General features: G+C 42.0%; 2 protein-coding genes across 2 annotated transcripts; both read left to right on the plus strand.

Moving 5' to 3' along the window:
* Window positions 1–2,143: 2,143 nt before the first annotated feature.
* Window positions 2,144–16,224, plus strand: LOC120540127 (B-cell receptor CD22-like). The gene is made up of 7 exons (XM_039770622.1): window positions 2,144–2,201; window positions 2,947–3,180; window positions 3,886–4,143; window positions 6,316–6,549; window positions 7,858–8,115; window positions 9,279–9,373; window positions 15,446–16,224. The coding sequence occupies exons 2-6, from the start codon at window positions 3,012–3,014 to the stop codon at window positions 9,371–9,373; spliced, it is 1,014 nt and encodes a 337-aa protein (XP_039626556.1). The 5' UTR covers window positions 2,144–2,201; window positions 2,947–3,011; the 3' UTR covers window positions 15,446–16,224.
* On the plus strand, window positions 12,454–13,917 carry LOC120540558 (zinc finger BED domain-containing protein 5-like). Its single transcript, XM_039771397.1, has one exon. It carries the CDS (start codon window positions 12,454–12,456, stop codon window positions 13,915–13,917), a length of 1,464 nt encoding a protein of 487 aa, XP_039627331.1.
* Window positions 16,225–16,932: the final 708 nt, after the last annotated feature.

Raw genomic sequence — 16,932 nt, forward strand, 5'->3', positions numbered from 1 at the left:
AAGGTTTTTCTCTTTGCAACTGCAGCTACGTCTACACTCAGGTGACCTTTCTGGAGTCTTTCAGTCCAGTTTTTGAGCCACCCCAGTACTCCTGCAGTGCTGGTCAGGGTTATAAATGATCTGCATATGGCAGTAGATTGAGGAACTTCCAGTTTGCTAGTTCTGACGTCGTCTACTAATGTCTTGCCAGTAAGGGTTGATGCAGCCTCATGAACTGTGCTGGTATGCTTGACTTAACATGTCACCATTGAGAAGTATCAGTCACAGCCCTGCTTTGTTTCTCACAGAGCTCACCAATGGTGGTCAGCACTCTTCTCAAGTCCATTCTTGACATATATGGTAGCCCTATTTACTACTTTTTATTGTTTTGTAGACGATACACAGGCCAACCTCCAGACCCGTCTTAGCGTTCATATTGTGTTATCACAGGCCATCTGATGTATGGATAAGTGACACGTGTCCTCAGCTGATGGGTGGTTAAAACTAAAGCCACTGCTGTGGATACTCAGTGTCAGATAAGAAGGTCTGGTGTTACTCAGATTACCACTGATGGTCAGAGAATTACAATACAATACAATTTATTTTTCTATAGCCCACAATCACACAAGAAATGCCACAGTGGTCTTTAACAGGCCCTGCCTTTTGACAGCCCCTCAGACTTGACTCTCTAAGAAGACAAGAAAAAACTCCCCAAAGAACCTCTTGTAGAATTCCTCTTCCTGGTCAGTCATCAATCCGGGGGCCGAGTTTGACCACTCTGTCCGTCTGTCTGTCTCTCTCTGTCTGTCTTCAGCGCCCTATTGCTTCTTTATCTAAGACTTCTTTTACTCATTTCCTAAACATATCCAGAATTAAACCGTCTCTATACAAATTTCTGAGATATTGCTCCGTGAGTTTACGTTCATTCTTTGTCTGTTCTGTTGGTGATTCAGCACACGAGTCTGCTCCTTGTATCAGGTGTGTCACGACCGCTGCGCAGGACATCTTCAGGACTTTCTTACCCGTCCTCCTCTGTCCCCTCTCCGTGGTTCACATCTTCTAACTCCTGTGTTTTGGTTGCCCTTCTAATGAGCCTCAGTGGCCGGACTGGTGGAGTCTGATGGCGAATCGACCAGGAGTTACTGACCAAACGGCCACAGTCTGAGTGGGCCTCATCATCACCGACTGTTTGTAATGAAAACTATAAAGAAGAGCCATCTTTATCTAAGTAATTTAGAGCGGATATTTATCTTATTTTGAGGAAATGATGTTATTGATGAAAGTGTTTATAAAGTCTTATTTTTATTTCTTTAATTTGAATTATAAATATATTAAGCACCTAAAGATGCATTATTTACATTATCCATCCATCCATCCATTGTCTAACCCGCTGAATCCGAAGACAGGGTCACGGGGGTCTGCTGGAGCCAATCCCAGCCAACACAGGGCACAAGGCAGGAACCAATCCTGGGCAGGGTGCCAACCCACCACAGGACACATACAAACACACCAGGGCCAATTTAGAATCGCCAATCCACCTAACCTGCATGTCTTTGGATTGTGGGAGGAAACCGAGCGCCCGGAGGAAACCCACGCAGACACGGGGAGAACATGCAAACTCCACGCAGGGAGGACCCGGGAAGTGAACCCGGGTCTCCTAACTGCGAGGCAGCAGCGCCACCGTGCCGCCCTCTATTTACATTATATGTTGTATAAATAAAAATATTCTTGTTTTGGTTTTGAAATTATTGAAGTTAATATGGAGAGCAGCTGGGGCATCTTTAACTGTCTTCTCAATAAGAAGTGAAATTAAATCAGAAACTTTCAGTTTTATAATCTCTTGTGTTTTACAGATCGGAGTCAATGGGGGGTCACTTATGAGCCGAAGACGATCTGTGCAGCTGAAGGATCAGCGGTGATGATTGGTTGTTCATACTGGCATCCAGAACATTTTAAAGTGAAATATGAAATATGGTTTAATGATCCTAATGAAATGAACAAACTTTATAATGGAAAGAACACCGTTTATCACACAAACGAGCAGAGCGTGGCCAGCAGATACAGAAACCGAGTTCAGTTCTTGGGGGACAGAAACAAAACGTGCTCTGTGACGATCAGCGATGTGAGAACAGCAGACAGCGGATACTACAAGTTTATTATTGTGTGAGATGGAGATGGACAACAATGGACTAGAGTGCCGGGAGTCAGGGTGACAGTCACAGGTGAGATGAGAGACGTCTGTCTGCGTTTTATTTGATGGATAACAACATCAGGATCCTGCATTTCAAACACCAGTCCTGTGTTTGTGTGCAGTTTGAATGTTTCTCAGTCACCTAAATGTTTGTTTCTCGGTTTAGTTTCACGTTTTCATGTCACGTTCATCACTGACTATAACGTGACCTGTTGTGAGGTGTCACTGACTGAGTGTGTGAGTCCTAAGATGGACAGACGCCCACTGATTCTTCTGCTAGTCCTCATTCTAAACGCTCTCTAATTGATTATTTAATTATTTTTCTGTATTATTTCTTTCAAGTGGTTTCTCTTTGCTGGTTTAATCTCGTTAATATCACTAAAACGCACACACAGTTCAGTTCCATTAACTTCATCGGTCTTGTATTGTACTCTCTTCTTATCTTTGGCCTGCTAGCCGGTGATGGACGCTGACTTGACACTCACTACGTATCACGTGACCTCACAGCTCGGACTTCTTCTTAGTTTTCTTCTTCCAAACCCACCAAGCCGACTGTGTCATTCTGTTTATTGTGACGACATGACAGTCGGTTTGTTTGTTTGATGTCACACAGTCCACGAGTGTCACAATCAGCTGCACTTTTCTCTCCGTTGACTCTGAACACTAAACAGCATCAGTACAGAGAATTTAAAGAATAACTGAATAAAACAAAATGAACTCAAATTAAACTACTTGGAGCAGACACTGAACTGCTTTGTTTTTCTTATTTTCTGAAGGTCTAAAGATTAAAGCAACAGCACAGACAGTGAAAGAAAATGACGAGGTGACCCTGACATGTACAATGACCTGCAGCCTCACCAACAGGGTCTTCACCTGGTACAGAAATGGACAACGTTTAACAGAAACCTCACAGACACTTGTCATTCAGCGAGTCTCCTACGAGGACCACGGCAGTTACTGGTGTCTGACTGGAGTCACGAAGTCCCCAGCATATCAACTGAATGTCGTGTGTGAGTCGCACTCTGAGTGTTTAACAGGGTGAGGTGTGCGGAGTGAGAGTCCAATCAGGACGGCAGTAAAAGGTTCAGTAATGTCTGACTTTGAGGGAAGTGAATTTGTGAAAATGAAGAAACACAAACACAAAGAATCAAAGGCAGTCAAATCGAGGGGCTTCTCTGTCGTAATTCAAAATGTGGACATCTTAAGGCACAATGACAGGCTGCTCCTCACGTATTCCTGCTGCGCTCATTATTTCTGTTTCTCTTTCAGCTTCATACACCTTAACAATTTTAACAAAAAATAAAATGTTTATCTCGACATGTAGAAGTTAAATATGAACATGTGACACGTCACCTTGTCATTCTGTGCCGTTTCTTCTTCTATTTTTTTCTGGGTTTTGTGTTCCTTGAGAGGTTCACTTCATCCTGGCAGTAAGGAGCACATGGCGGGAGTAAAGAGAGTGAGACAGCAGTGAGCTGAGGGGCAAAATCACAAAAGGACCACCAAGGACTAAGGGGGGGGCATAAAGGGAGACACCGAGTCCACAGACAAGTCACACCACATGACCATCACACTGTCAGGCAGACCACCAGCTGACATGACACGGTGCCATCCTCTGTAACTAAAGTGAAATGAAATTTAATAAAAACACAATTTATGAAGAATAAAGAACTGAACCTTTGGTTTCTCACTAATTGTGTCCTCCTGTACTTTAGATGCCCCCAAGAATGTTGTCATCTCAGGACCGCCCACCACTTGTATTGAAGAAGGGACGTCTGTGACTTTACACTGCACTGCCACTGCAAACCCGCCTGGCACCTACATCTGGGTGAAGGACAACATCCGCATACCAGGATCAGGAGAACATCTACAGATCAACAGGGCTGGCGTGAGTGACGCAGGGTCTTATCAATGTGAAGTCACAAACATCTACGGGATGACAAAGTCTGCAGCTGTCACCCTGGTGGTAAACCGTGAGTATCCTCTGAGTCCTCCAGAGTCACAAACATAAATGACCTAAAAGTTGAGAGTTTTAAATTTAAAGAGCACAGAAGACATCAGCGCTGACGTGCAGGACAACTGACCCCTCATCTGTCCATGGAGGTCCACAGTGAAGGCACCCAACTGATTTAATGAGGAGGATTTAAGCCTTTCACTGAACTCCTCTAATAATTCAAATTCTCGATTATTATTTCTGATTTCATAAATTAATTTTTTGCGCAGCCCCCACAGCTTTGTGCTTTGCTTTCTTATCAAACATCAGCAGCTCTTCAGATATTTCAGTTGGGACTCCTAAGTTTGCTCAGAATAAATGATATCCAAAAGAAGAAGAGATGCGGGTGCAAATCCCAGCGTGTCTCACAGAGCAGCCCACTCACCCTCAGTCCCCTCCACGCCTGGAGATTTTAGGATTATTATTTGTAATGACGTGTAATGTGGACATTGGATGGACTTTAACACGTGAACAGTCAACCACAAGGCCTTCTCTCGTTCCTGCTACACACTCAGGCTGAATCCATGGACTCCAATTCAGAGCAGGAGAGCCAGACATCAACTGAGTGAAGGAGTTCAGGTCCAGTCAGAGACCCCCTATAATCACGGCCGCCCACCGATGACACAGTCGTGGAGCTCAAGTGTTAGCAGAAGATGAATTTTTAAGAAATAACATCCACTCTGATCTCCTGTTCAGTGCTGCTGGGATATCCTGAGGCTCCAGAAGTGGGTGAGGTGGGCCTGAAAGTCACAGGTATGGTGGGCTGACGGACAGACAGACAGCCTCTGGTCTGATTAGAGGACTGGTGTTGAGACAGAATAACAAAGAAAAGAAGAAAAGTAAAGAATTGGCGACTCATTTAGCTACTCGTTATGTGAAGCTCTCGACCTTTCTGTTCTTCAGTCATAAATTAATATATTTTAGAATTTATGACAAACAATCTTTAATACAAAACTGACTGTCAGCTTCAGGTGCTGGACTCCTCAGAACTGTTCATCCTTCTCATATTCTGTGTTCTCCATACTTTTATCTCAAAGTCCTTTTTTGGTTGCTTATTAGTTAAAATTAAAATGCGAGTAGAGAATTGTTTTACGCTATCAGTTTGATTAACATAAGAAATAAATCGACTCCTCAGTCAGGACAGCCTGACAGATTAAACTGAGTCAGGAGGAAAAGGAGCCACCACTGCACGGAGAGCAACTCCATGTCAGGAATCCCCACAGTCACTCATATGGGGTCTCTTTAGAGTCACCAGGTCACCTCACAGCTGAGGGGACAACATGGAGACCCCTCATAAAGAGTGAATGACCAGGTCAGAACTTGAACCCGGGACTCTGAGGACACCAGGGGGCTGCACTAAGCCACGTGTCCCCATCTTTATTACATTGCATTGTTGGCCTTTCTGTGTTTTAACCCACAGGGTCACAGGGTGCTGATGCCATCCCTGGAGTGTCGGCCACAAGGCAGGAACGGTTTGAAGGACTCCAGTAATTCTGGGGTGCAGTTTGCACTTTTACACAAACTTCATTTGTGTTTCCTTTTGTACAAAGATCTTCATATTAGGATGACGGCTGACTATAAAGTGGCCTGCAGTCGGTGAGTCTGAGATGGCCTGCTGCCCGCTGAAGGCCTTATTCTTGAGTTACACCTCATAATTTACACAAATGTATTTTATTATTTATTTACTTGTTTGTTTATTTATGTGTTTATCAGGTGTTTCTCCTTTGATGTTTTAATCACATTAACGTCACTGATCTGCACACACACTTCAGTTCCATTAAATCAGCCCTGTGTTGGACTCTCTTAATATTTTGCCCCTCTAGCCAGTGATGGCCGCCGACTCGACACTCAGCATGTTAAGGTGCCCACAGCTCAGCCTTCTTCTTCGTTTTCTTCTCCCAAACCCACCAAACCGACTGTCCAGTTCTGTTTTGTTGTGAGGACATGACAGTCACTTTGTTGTCCTCGCTGATGTCACACACTCCATGCCTGTCACAGTCAATGACAGGTTTCTTGTTTTTGTTCTTTTCTCTCCATTGACACCAAACTGTATCACTAATGAGAATTAAAGCAGGCCTGATGAAAAGAGAATTCATGAAAATAAAATCACTTGGCGCAGACACTGAATTTTTTTAATTTTAATTTTCTGAAGGTCTAAAGATTGAAGCAACAGCAGAGACAGTGAAAGAAAATGACACGGTGACACTGAGGTGTACAACAACCTGCAGTCTGCCACACAGGGTCTTCAGCTGGTACAGAAATGGACATCCTGTGTATGAAACCTCAGCGCAGCTTGTCATTCAGCGAGTCTCCTTAGCACACAACAGCAGTTACTGGTGTCAAACTGGAGTCACGAAGTCCCCAGCATTTCTACTGGATGTCCAGTGTGAGTCGCACTCTGAGTGTTTTAACAGTGTGAGGTGTGTGGAGTGAGAGTTCAGTGAGTGGGACAGATAAATGACACGAGTGTCACTGAAGACATACAAACAATACAATGAGGACAAACTGAGAGGCTTTTCTGTCATCATACAAAATGAAACACACGATGAAGTTTGATTTTCTCCATTTCTCCATCTTGTTTTTAGCTTCATTCACACACTAAGTTACCAAACACACTGAAGTGCTCACCTTGATATTTAGAAGTCAGAATACGGACATGTCGCTGATCCGCTTGTCTTTCTTTGTCGTCTCTCCTTCCATTTTCTGTGTTGTTCATCTTGGCAGCACATGGCAGGAGTCAAACGGAGTGACACGGCACTGGGCTGAAGGGTACAGTCACGACTGAGGGGGGCACGAGGAGACCACACAAAGTCCTCACACTGCTGTGGTTCAGTCAGGGACCCTCCAGTGTTGGAGTTCAAATCTTTCTTTGATTTCTTCTTTGTTCAGGGTTTGATTCTGTCCTTTATGTTGACTTTGTGAATTCATTTAGTGATTTGACGTTACTTATGTATTTTATTACTTTGGGGTATTGTTTGATTTATTTGTGTATAGCTGCCTTTGTTCTGATCCATGTGTTTTGTCGGTGGTCCACCAAGAGGCAGGGCCATGTGCTGGTCACCACCTGTAACTGTCCTCTGCCCTATAAACCTCACGGGTTTCTCACAGTCCGTTTTGGTTCATTTTGAATGTCCTGAGATATTGCTGACATCTTGTGTGTTTTTATGCCTTTGTGTTTGGTGGATTTTTGAACCCATGTTCTCCTTTTAGACCTCATTTTCAGATTCTTGTATTGACACTTTGTTCACTTTGATTTATTTTGCTGGCAACTCCTTTATGCCTTTTTTGCTCTTTGGAGCTTCATAGTGTGACAGAGCATTTGAGTGAAAATAAACTTTTTACTTTATAGAGCCCATGTATGGCCTCATATCTAGCTGGGCTTTGATGGTAAACCCCCCAGTGCGGGCATTTGTGGAAGTACCTTAGGAATACTCCAGTGCTGTGAACTCCGAGTTCACGACACACTCAAGGCCCACCGCATGGATACCAGACTCTGGCCTGACCGCTGTGCTGAACTCCTCCATTAATTCAACTTCTCATCTACTAATTTCTGATATCCTCCTACCTGACATGACGATGCACCAGCATCTTTGTAACCCACCTGAGAGGAAGTTTAATAAACACACAATTCATGAAGGGTGAGGACTGGAAATGTCTGCCTCTTACTGAAATCTTGTTGTGTTCTTTATTTTAGATGCCCCCAAAAATGCCATCATCACACGTGAGCCCACCACTTGTGCACAAGAAAGGAAATCAGTGACTTTAAACTGTAAAGCCTCAGCAAACCCACCCAGCAACTACGTCTGGGTGAAGGAGAACAGCAGCCATGTAGGATCAGGAGAACATCTACACATCAGTGCGTTTAATGTGAATGACGCTGGCTCTTATCACTGTGAGGCCACCAACATCCACGGGACAGCAAAGTCTGCAGCAGTCAAGCTGACGGTAAACGGTGAGCATCCATAATGTCTGCAGGGATTCAGAAGTCTGAATAGAAATGTTTAAATGTTGTGTGTTTTACATTTAGAGAGCACAGCAGACATGAACACTGACACGCAGGACAGCTGACCACAGCTGGAGGTCCACGGTGCAGACACCAGTATAGAGTAACAGCACTTGTCACTTTGTCGCTGTTGAGTATCGACATTCTTAGATGTGCACTGGCAGCGTTTTGAAGCTTAGCACCTCTCGTCACGTTCATCTGAGCCCCCCGTTGATCTCCAGTCTGCAAATGAGGCACTCAGACGTTCTTCAGTCACACTCTCCTCTCCTGGAGTCTCCCAGAGGATCCACAGAAAGTGTGTCGTGATGCTCTTTGATGTGCCTCTCGCTCTTCAGATGGCACGTGTGGCGTACTGACACTTCTGTATGTCCACTTGAAGCACTGGACCAGATGACTTACTGGTGTCAGACTGGAAACAAGGCGTCCCCTGAGTTTCTACCGAATGTCCAGTTTATGTTGTGTTTTCATCAGCTGGAGGTGCGGAGTGAGAGTTCAATGAGCACTGCAGTCCAAACTCATGAGAATCTCTGACTGCGACAGACGTGCAAGAAATCAAAAAGCAGCAGAAATACAAGAAATTGAACGCAGCGACATTCAGAGACTTTGCTGTCAAAATACAAATTCAAGGCAGAAAGTTTGATTTTCTCAGTTATCCACTTGGATGACTTCAGCTTCATACAGATAATCATTTCCTCCATAAACCTGCAGCAGTTAATTTGAGATTTAGGGTTCAGTCAAACTACACACATGTGACAGATGCACTGGTGCTCTCTGCAGTTTGTCTTTCCACTTTCTGTGTCTCTTTGTCTTTCCTGAGAGCCGCAGGGAGCACACGTCCGGGTTCAGATCGAATTTCACAGCAGAGGGCACAGTCACTAAAGGACCATTTAGGATGGAGGGGGCAACACAAGCAGAAGACCCTAAGTTGACAAACAGGGCACACCACATAGATATCAAGTAGAGGCCTGGGTCCTGTGTGGCACAACGCTACACGGTGCCATCCTTTTGTAACCCACCAGATAGGAAAAATAATAGAAACATGAATTGTGAAAAATAAGAAAATGAAAACTCTGAACATCACCAGCCTGTGACTTTGTCCTTCTGTATTTCAGACTTCACTTGTGGAGAAAACAAATCAATGACTTCATACTGCAGAGTGCCAAGGAGAATATCGGAGAAGCAGGACCAGAGGAACGACTACAAATGAGTAAGTGTAACGCGAGGCAGGCTGGGTCTCATCATCGTGAAGCTACAAACATCCACGAGACAACAAAGTCTCCAGTCATCACGGTGATGTTAAACTCTGAGCATCGTCAGCATCTTCTGAGTTACCGATGCATAAATACGAGTGTCATCACAATTCTGAATGTTACATTTAGAGACTACGACAGACATAATCAGCGATGTGCAGGACAGGCGGCCACAACTCTCACATGGAGGTCCGCACTGAGTACCTGCCACTGCGTCATTCAGGTGGACTTCTGCCTCAACTAATTTGAGTTCTCACTTAGTAATTACTGCTTACTAAATAAAGAAGATGAAAACATTAAAGTAATTATTGAGCTGGTTACTTACATGTTTAGAAGACAACAGGTCAGGTCAGGTCAGTTTGGGCAGCAGGCACTGGTACAGCACGTGGCCTCACCCACCACACGACCAAACAGCTCAGGATCCTGGTTGGCAACCCCCCAGGCAGTCACGCAGTCCAGTCCCACCCTCCAGAAATGACCCTCACTCTCCCGCAGCCTGGTGTTACGTGGGCATCTCCTTGGCCTGGACCAGACGCTTGGGTCTTCAGCAATTTATAAAAACAATCCTTTATTACAAAATGAACCTTAGAGTTCAGTTGTTGGACTCCTCTGCACTGTGCATTACCTTCTCATATTCTGCGTCTCTTTTTTAAGTTCCAGGTCCTTGATTTGTTTCTGCTTTTTTTATCTAGAATTAAAATTAAAATCAACTGAAAGAGCTCTTTTACAATAAGAACTCATTGAATAAAAAAGATCATTATTATAAGAATCAGATCTTCAGAGCAGAGTTATAGCCATATCACGGAAAGGACGGCACACACTGTGAGAGGACATGAGAAAAATCCAAGGGATGAATTTGTGACCGGCAAAAAAAATAAATAAAAATTAATCTAAGAATTAAAAAGGAGTTCAAGTGATGTGAGCTAATATAACTACACACAACTCTATATCTTATAGTAAAACTCCAATTTAATTTTTCCATATTTTGTGTTTTCCCACATTTCATTTTGAATGTGTTTTCTTATCAAGTGCGATTCTTTAAATGCTACGCTCACACTGCAGCTAAACGCAGCTGTAGCCGCCGAAGTATAAAGCGAGTTCAAGCACGGGTAAAACACATGCTGAAAGAAATCACTCAGTCCAAAAGTTTGTTTTAAAAATGTTTAGTGAAAATTAAAAGCAAATAACCCGCACAAGAATAAAGAAAGAAGTTGTTACACACGTAGAATAAAATGCAAAAAAAGAAAAAATGTATCTTCTCTAAACTTAGCTTTTCTTGAGAAACTTTAGTTATTTCTGTACTTAAAAGTTCTTTACTTCTTCTTCTATACTTAAAGATTCTTAACGTCTTCTTCTGTGTTGTGTCGTATGCCTGTCCTAACAAGTGTTGACACCAGACGCGCCACAGAGATAGAAGATTTACTAGTGGTGTGTGGTAGGAGCTAATGGATCAGAGACAGCAAATTCAATCCAAAGGGTGGGAACAAGAGGGTACTGAACAGGCAAGACAAGACGAGACGAGACGAGATGAGATAAAATAAGATAAGATAGCATAGGATAAGATGTGATTTCCCCTTTAGTTGTTGCATAGCACATACACTGAGATTCCGGTACACCGACTGAAACGACACTCAAAACTCTCCTTGCCTCGATGTACTTGAGGACCAGTCTTTCCAGACACTTCATTGTCACTGGCCTGTAATCACTGAGGCAGGTCACTGCAGTCTGCTTTGGCACTGGCGCTATGGTGGATGTCTTCAGGCAGGTAGAGACAGCGCACTGTGACTGAGATCAATTAAAGACATTAGTAAATGACTCTGTTAACTTCACAGCACAATCCCTGAGAACCCGTCCTGAGTTGCCATTGCCTGGGACACAACTTCAAAAAACAACACAATCTGTGAGCAAAATCCAAAGACAGAGCAGAAATAATCAGACATAAAAAACAGGGAATTTGAATGTAAAGCAAAACTCACACAAGAGACGCCTAATGCAGCACCTCCTTAAGTAGTCAGGGGGATGTGCCATGGTGGTGACATCATAGTGGCCCCGCCTCTTGTGGTACCACCCATAAGTCACATGGGACATAAGAAAACAGAGACACTAAAAACAACAAACATGAATATTATCAGAACTTGTATAAACACAAGACAATACTATAAAATAAACAAAAAAGACAAAGAAAAAGAACAAAATAACTCGGGTGAAAACACAACATAGCCCCTCCAAAAGGGGAGGCTTCCAGACAATAATATCCTTTGGTGCTTTTTAGGACTGAAAAGCCATGAAAAAGTCAGAGTTCATGAGACAAATCAACATGAAGAATATTTATATGTCAAATATTTAATAAAAATACTGAAAACAATCCCACTAACTGTGAGTTTATCAAACCTCTAATGTCTTTCAGATGCACATGGAGACTTTCATACAATCACTGCCTCCCAATCGCAAGTGAAAACACACTAGAAACTTGAAAACAGTAAAGTCAGGACTGCAAGTAACAACCGCTTTAGTGTGTACCTAAAAAAAGGCCAAATGAGGGCTCTAATTATATTATATTATATTATATTATATTACAGCGGTTCTTAAAGTGTGGTCCGTGGCCCTCCGGTGGTCCGTGGAAGGCTAATTGGTGGTCCGTGAATATGTTCTTATTTATTTATAAAAATAGCTAAGATTTATGTTTATAAATATTTATAGTACATTTATAAGTGTCATAATACTAATTAGTAATAATCTAATAAAAAAGTAATGTCAAGAAAGAATTTTATTGAGACCTAGCAATTACTTTTAAGGCTGTTTTATCCACAGTTTAGTAATTTTAAGTTTAGTAATAACGCACCTGTGTGAAATTTACCTAGCAGTATATAGTGTACACAGCCTGCCGTGAATTTATTTACCAGGGGTTCATTTATTAATTCGCTGGAGTACTTTGTTAAGGTAAGAGCTGCAGATAAAGGGTTTAATGATACTGAATTTTATTTAATATGTAAATTTTATATTCTGCTGGAAAGATTGGAAGAATAAAGAATGCTCAATGGATCAGTGGCTTAAAAGTGGATTTTTACCAACGAAAAGGCGAAAACCTGACCAGGAAGAAATGCAAGAAAGTTGTCAGGAAGACGGTGAATGTCAACAAGAAATTGAAGGACAACGTGAGTCTGACGTGGACGGCTATTCAGATAATTCCCATGTTGCTGAAACTGAAAGTGGTGCAGGTAATAAAAATGCCCTCCGTGTTAGTCAGAAACACGGAAATAAACGACAAAAAGTGGTAAGAAAATACGATGAAAAATATATTGACTATGGATTCACCTGCATTGACGATGAAAACGAGCCAAAGCCACAGTGCGTTTTGTGCCATGAAGTGCTTTCTAATGAATGTATGAAACCTGCAAAATTAAAGTGCCATATACAGACAAAACATGGAGCAGTACAGGAAAAGCTGCGAGAGTATTTCCTCCGTAAGCTGTCTGAATTGAAAGGCGGTAAGAAGATAATGAAAAAGGCTACAAGTATCAACATGAAAGCCTTGGAAGCATCTTACGTTGTGAGCAACCTTATTGCAAAGGCAGGCAAGCCACACACCATTGGAGAAGAGTTAATTTTACCCGCTGCAAAGCAACTAGTGACAATAATGTGTGGCGAAAAAATTGCTAGTGAACTGAATGTAGTGCCACTGTCAAATGATACTGTCTCGCTTCGAATTTCTGATCCGGCAAATGATGTCCAACAGACTCTTGTGCATCGCGTGAAAAACAGCAAGTTTTACTCATTGCAATTGGATGAGTCGACAGATATTGCCAGTCAGGCTAATCTTCTCATGTATGTCAGATACATTTGGAACGAGAAAGTGCTGGAAAAACTCCTTTTTTGTCGTCCATTACTATCAAACACAACCGCAGAGCTAGTGTTTGGTGTATTATCCTCGTTCATCAATGAGAATGGCATTCCTTGGGAGAAATGTGCAGGAATATGCACTGATGGTGCCAGAGGAATGTCAGGAATAAACAGTGGACTGATTGCCAGAGTGAAAGAAATTGCACCAGATGTTGTTTGGATCCACTGCAGCATCCATCGAGAGGCTTTAGCAACAAAGAAAATGCCCCCACGCCTCAAGAATTTCTTGGACACGGCAGTGAAAGTTGTGAATTACATTAAAGCTCGTCCGCTTCAATCCCGACTATTCCATATTATTTGCCAAGAAATGGGAAGTACTCACTTACAATTACTCTTGCACACTGAAGTAAGATGGCTATCCAGAGGAAAGGTCCTTACCCGATTATTTGAGTTACGGGAAGAAGTCCGGATTTTCTTCACCGACCATGCATTTCAACACCGCACATCCTTGGATGATCCAGCATGGATTTCTCTTCTTGCTTACCTGGCAGATATTTTTTCACGTCTGAATGATCTCAACAGAGGGTTACAGGGAAATGTCACCATCTATGACGTCCACGACAAAATTGCATCAATGGTGAAGAAATTGAAGTGGTTGTAGAATTGTATCCAGTAATTGGATTTTTCCGCCTTTCCAAACCTGGATAGTTACCTCAAAGAGAGTACCTTTGCTCTTGACGATGTTGCAAGATCAGATATCGAAGAACATTTGGCAGGCTTGCAACAACAATTCCATATCTATTTTCCCACGACCGTAAATAACAACAACTGGGCTCGAAATCCATTTGCAGTGTACACTGGGGCACTTCCACAAAGTCTGACAATTTCTGAACAAGAACAGTTGCTGGAGCTATCCTGCGATGGCACATTGGCAGCTGATTTTAAAATGCGCCCCCTACCTGAGTTCTGGATCCAGGCCCAGAAGGAGTATCCGCAGCTTGCCGACAAAGCCATCTGCTTGCTGATGCCCTTCGCGACCACATATTTATGTGAACCTGGGTTTTCCACACTCACAGCTATCAAAACGATATCGAAACAAGTTGGATGTGGAGGCTGATCTGCGATTAAATCTCACTAACATCGAGCGGAATGTTCCTCGTCTTTGTGCAAGCAAACGGGCACACCCATCACATTGAGCTATATCTGACATTTCAACCCCTGGCAATCGCCATTGCTAATTGAGTATAATATACTGTTAGTTTAAGAGTGAGAAATTCCGTTGTATGTTTATTGCAGGTGAAAATGAATAAAAACGTAACGTAAAGACCTCATGATCAATAGACATGATAACAATGGTAAATGCTAAAATTACTTTGTCAAGTAATTGGTGGTCCGTGTAAAATAAAATTCAAATCTGGTGGTCTGCAAACCTAAAAAGTTTAAGAACCGCTGTTATATTATATTATATTATATTATATTATATTATATTATATTTAATGTTGATTTTAAGGATCTGAAGCAAAACCAGGATGACATGCAAATCTATCTCAGGTCCCACACATACTCACACACTCATAAAATGCCACTTTAAAGACACTCGCTAGTCACACACATTGACACGCATATGCATACACACACATCAGAGTCCACTTTAACAACACCAATTCACCTGACATGATTGTCTTTGTGCTGTGAAAGGTATTCGGACCACCAGGATGAAATCAATGCCAACACTGGCAGATCTTATAAACTCAGATGCTGTGAGCCCCTGAGTGGTGACCCTCGAGCTCCGTGCTGTGAGACAACAGCGCAGTTCAGTGGTCTTGTGAGACAGTTGGTACATCTGCCACCCTTAATACGATGAGTGGGATCAGAAGATGGTTAAACTATCAATGAATTGTCCCCCATTATTCTTATTGTTGTGTTGTATGTCAGTTAATGGATCAATGGATGGATTATTTTTTATTTATTTATTTTTTGCTATATTCAGTTTGTTAAGATCCTGGTATCTTGTTAGCTGCCATCTTTGTTCAGTCAGTCACAAACTCTCAGTAAGACCACTAAACACTAATTGAAAGTGTAAGTAAGTAGAAGACAATGAAGGTTTTGTCTTTCGAGGATTGCTCATTGTTTTAGTAATACTGTAAACTAAAGAACTTTCACACTGATTTGTGCTTCTCTCCTTACAGACTGAAGATTGTATTTACACATCTCTGGATCGATCAGCACATTTGTTACAGTACGACACAATTATGCAAAGTAAAAAAACAAAAAAAGTGTTTTGAATGACTTTCATCTTAAAAAAATGTTGTGACAACAGAAGACAATTCTTTTTGCTTCAAGGAAACAAACTCTGCCAAGAAGTTAAATCAAAGTCAGATGGGATCAACTGCAGCAACCCTGCTCATCTCGTATTCCCTGATAATTAAAGTCACCTTAAAATGTGTTTCTCTGACACAAGATGTCTTTCCTGGCTCTGGTCCTTCTGTCTTTCTTATCTATGCGCTGTTCGTAATATGACAACAGTTCTGAAGGACACGTCTTTGAATTGAATCCCCAAGAGCAGAGTCAACATGTTGCTGATGACACACCAAGTCTCCCTTTTAGGCTTTAGGATCTTTATAAAATGCACAAAAATATTCAGAAGACTGGAATAAGGTGGGCTTTGAACTGATTTTCATCTTATTTCTTCAACACAGAGTCTGGAATGTGACAAAATAAAAAATATTAAGAAAAGCTAATATCACACTGTCAGACCTGCTTAATGCAAATTCAGGGCTACCAGGGTGGCATTGGGTGCAGTACATAAACCTGGACAAGGTGCCAGTCCATCAAAGGGTCCACTAATACACCCGGACAAAGAGCAAACACAGAGTGGCTGTCCAGTGTAATCTGTGCTCTGACTTGTGTCTAACTGTAATTTTTCTTAGGCAACCTGCCTCTCCAAGGCTCCATGTAGAAGATGTCAGCATGTTGGACCCCCAATTAATTTATCTGAGCTTAAGAAGACTTTAGATTTTATAATCTGTGGAAAATCACCAGGTTCTGATAGACTACTTCGTATGTTTCTCTCTGTATTCTGTTGCTCAGAAGTAAGATCTCTTCTTTAATCCATTAAGTGCTACAATTTAGTTCATGATATTCTCATCTCATACATTCTTAGGACTTGGCTGAAAGTTCAGGAACATCTTGACGAATCTCCAGTTTTATATAAACAAAATCCCATTTTCCAAAATTTGGCCGCTTGATTTCATAAGGACTTTATCTTTTCTTCACCAAGTGTGTCAAATTATTTGACTCTTGCTGATGTTTATGATACCTTAGAGCTTGACACATTTCAACTGCTGAGACTCAGATTTTCAGTCATATTTGGTTCTGCTGTCCTTTCTCTCTTTATAATTTCTCAGAGTTTAAACCACTGGTGTCTTTGTATGTAACTCAATGTGAGGTTCTGCTGTCATTTTTTCCCACAATTTATTTGTGTTTGCTTTCATCAAATTTAAAGTCCCTGGTGTCCTACAAAGTAACTCTGTGTGAGGTACAGTCTTAATCATTGCCCACATTTTCATCCTGGTAGTATGACCTCCCTTTTCCACCCTCACCTGTTGCATAGGTGACTTTAATGACATTTCCTTACTGTCTCTAAACACATACTCTCACTGTGTCCAGTTTAAAT

Source organism: Polypterus senegalus, chromosome 12 (assembly GCF_016835505.1).
Source record: "Polypterus senegalus isolate Bchr_013 chromosome 12, ASM1683550v1, whole genome shotgun sequence".
NCBI lineage: Eukaryota > Metazoa > Chordata > Cladistia > Polypteriformes > Polypteridae > Polypterus > Polypterus senegalus.

Bases quoted from the DNA above. Each gene is read 5' to 3' on its own strand.
- LOC120540127 (XM_039770622.1), top strand. From the start codon at position 3,012: ATGACCTGCAGCCTCACCAACAGGGTCTTCACCTGGTACAGAAATGGA. The intron at 6,550-7,857 runs GTGAGTCGCACT...TCTTTATTTTAG, and splicing joins ATTTCTACTGGATGTCCAGT to ATGCCCCCAAAAATGCCATC. The intron at 8,116-9,278 runs GTGAGCATCCAT...TCTGTATTTCAG, and splicing joins AGTCAAGCTGACGGTAAACG to ACTTCACTTGTGGAGAAAAC.
- LOC120540558 (XM_039771397.1), top strand. From the start codon at position 12,454: ATGGATCAGTGGCTTAAAAGTGGATTTTTACCAACGAAAAGGCGAAAA.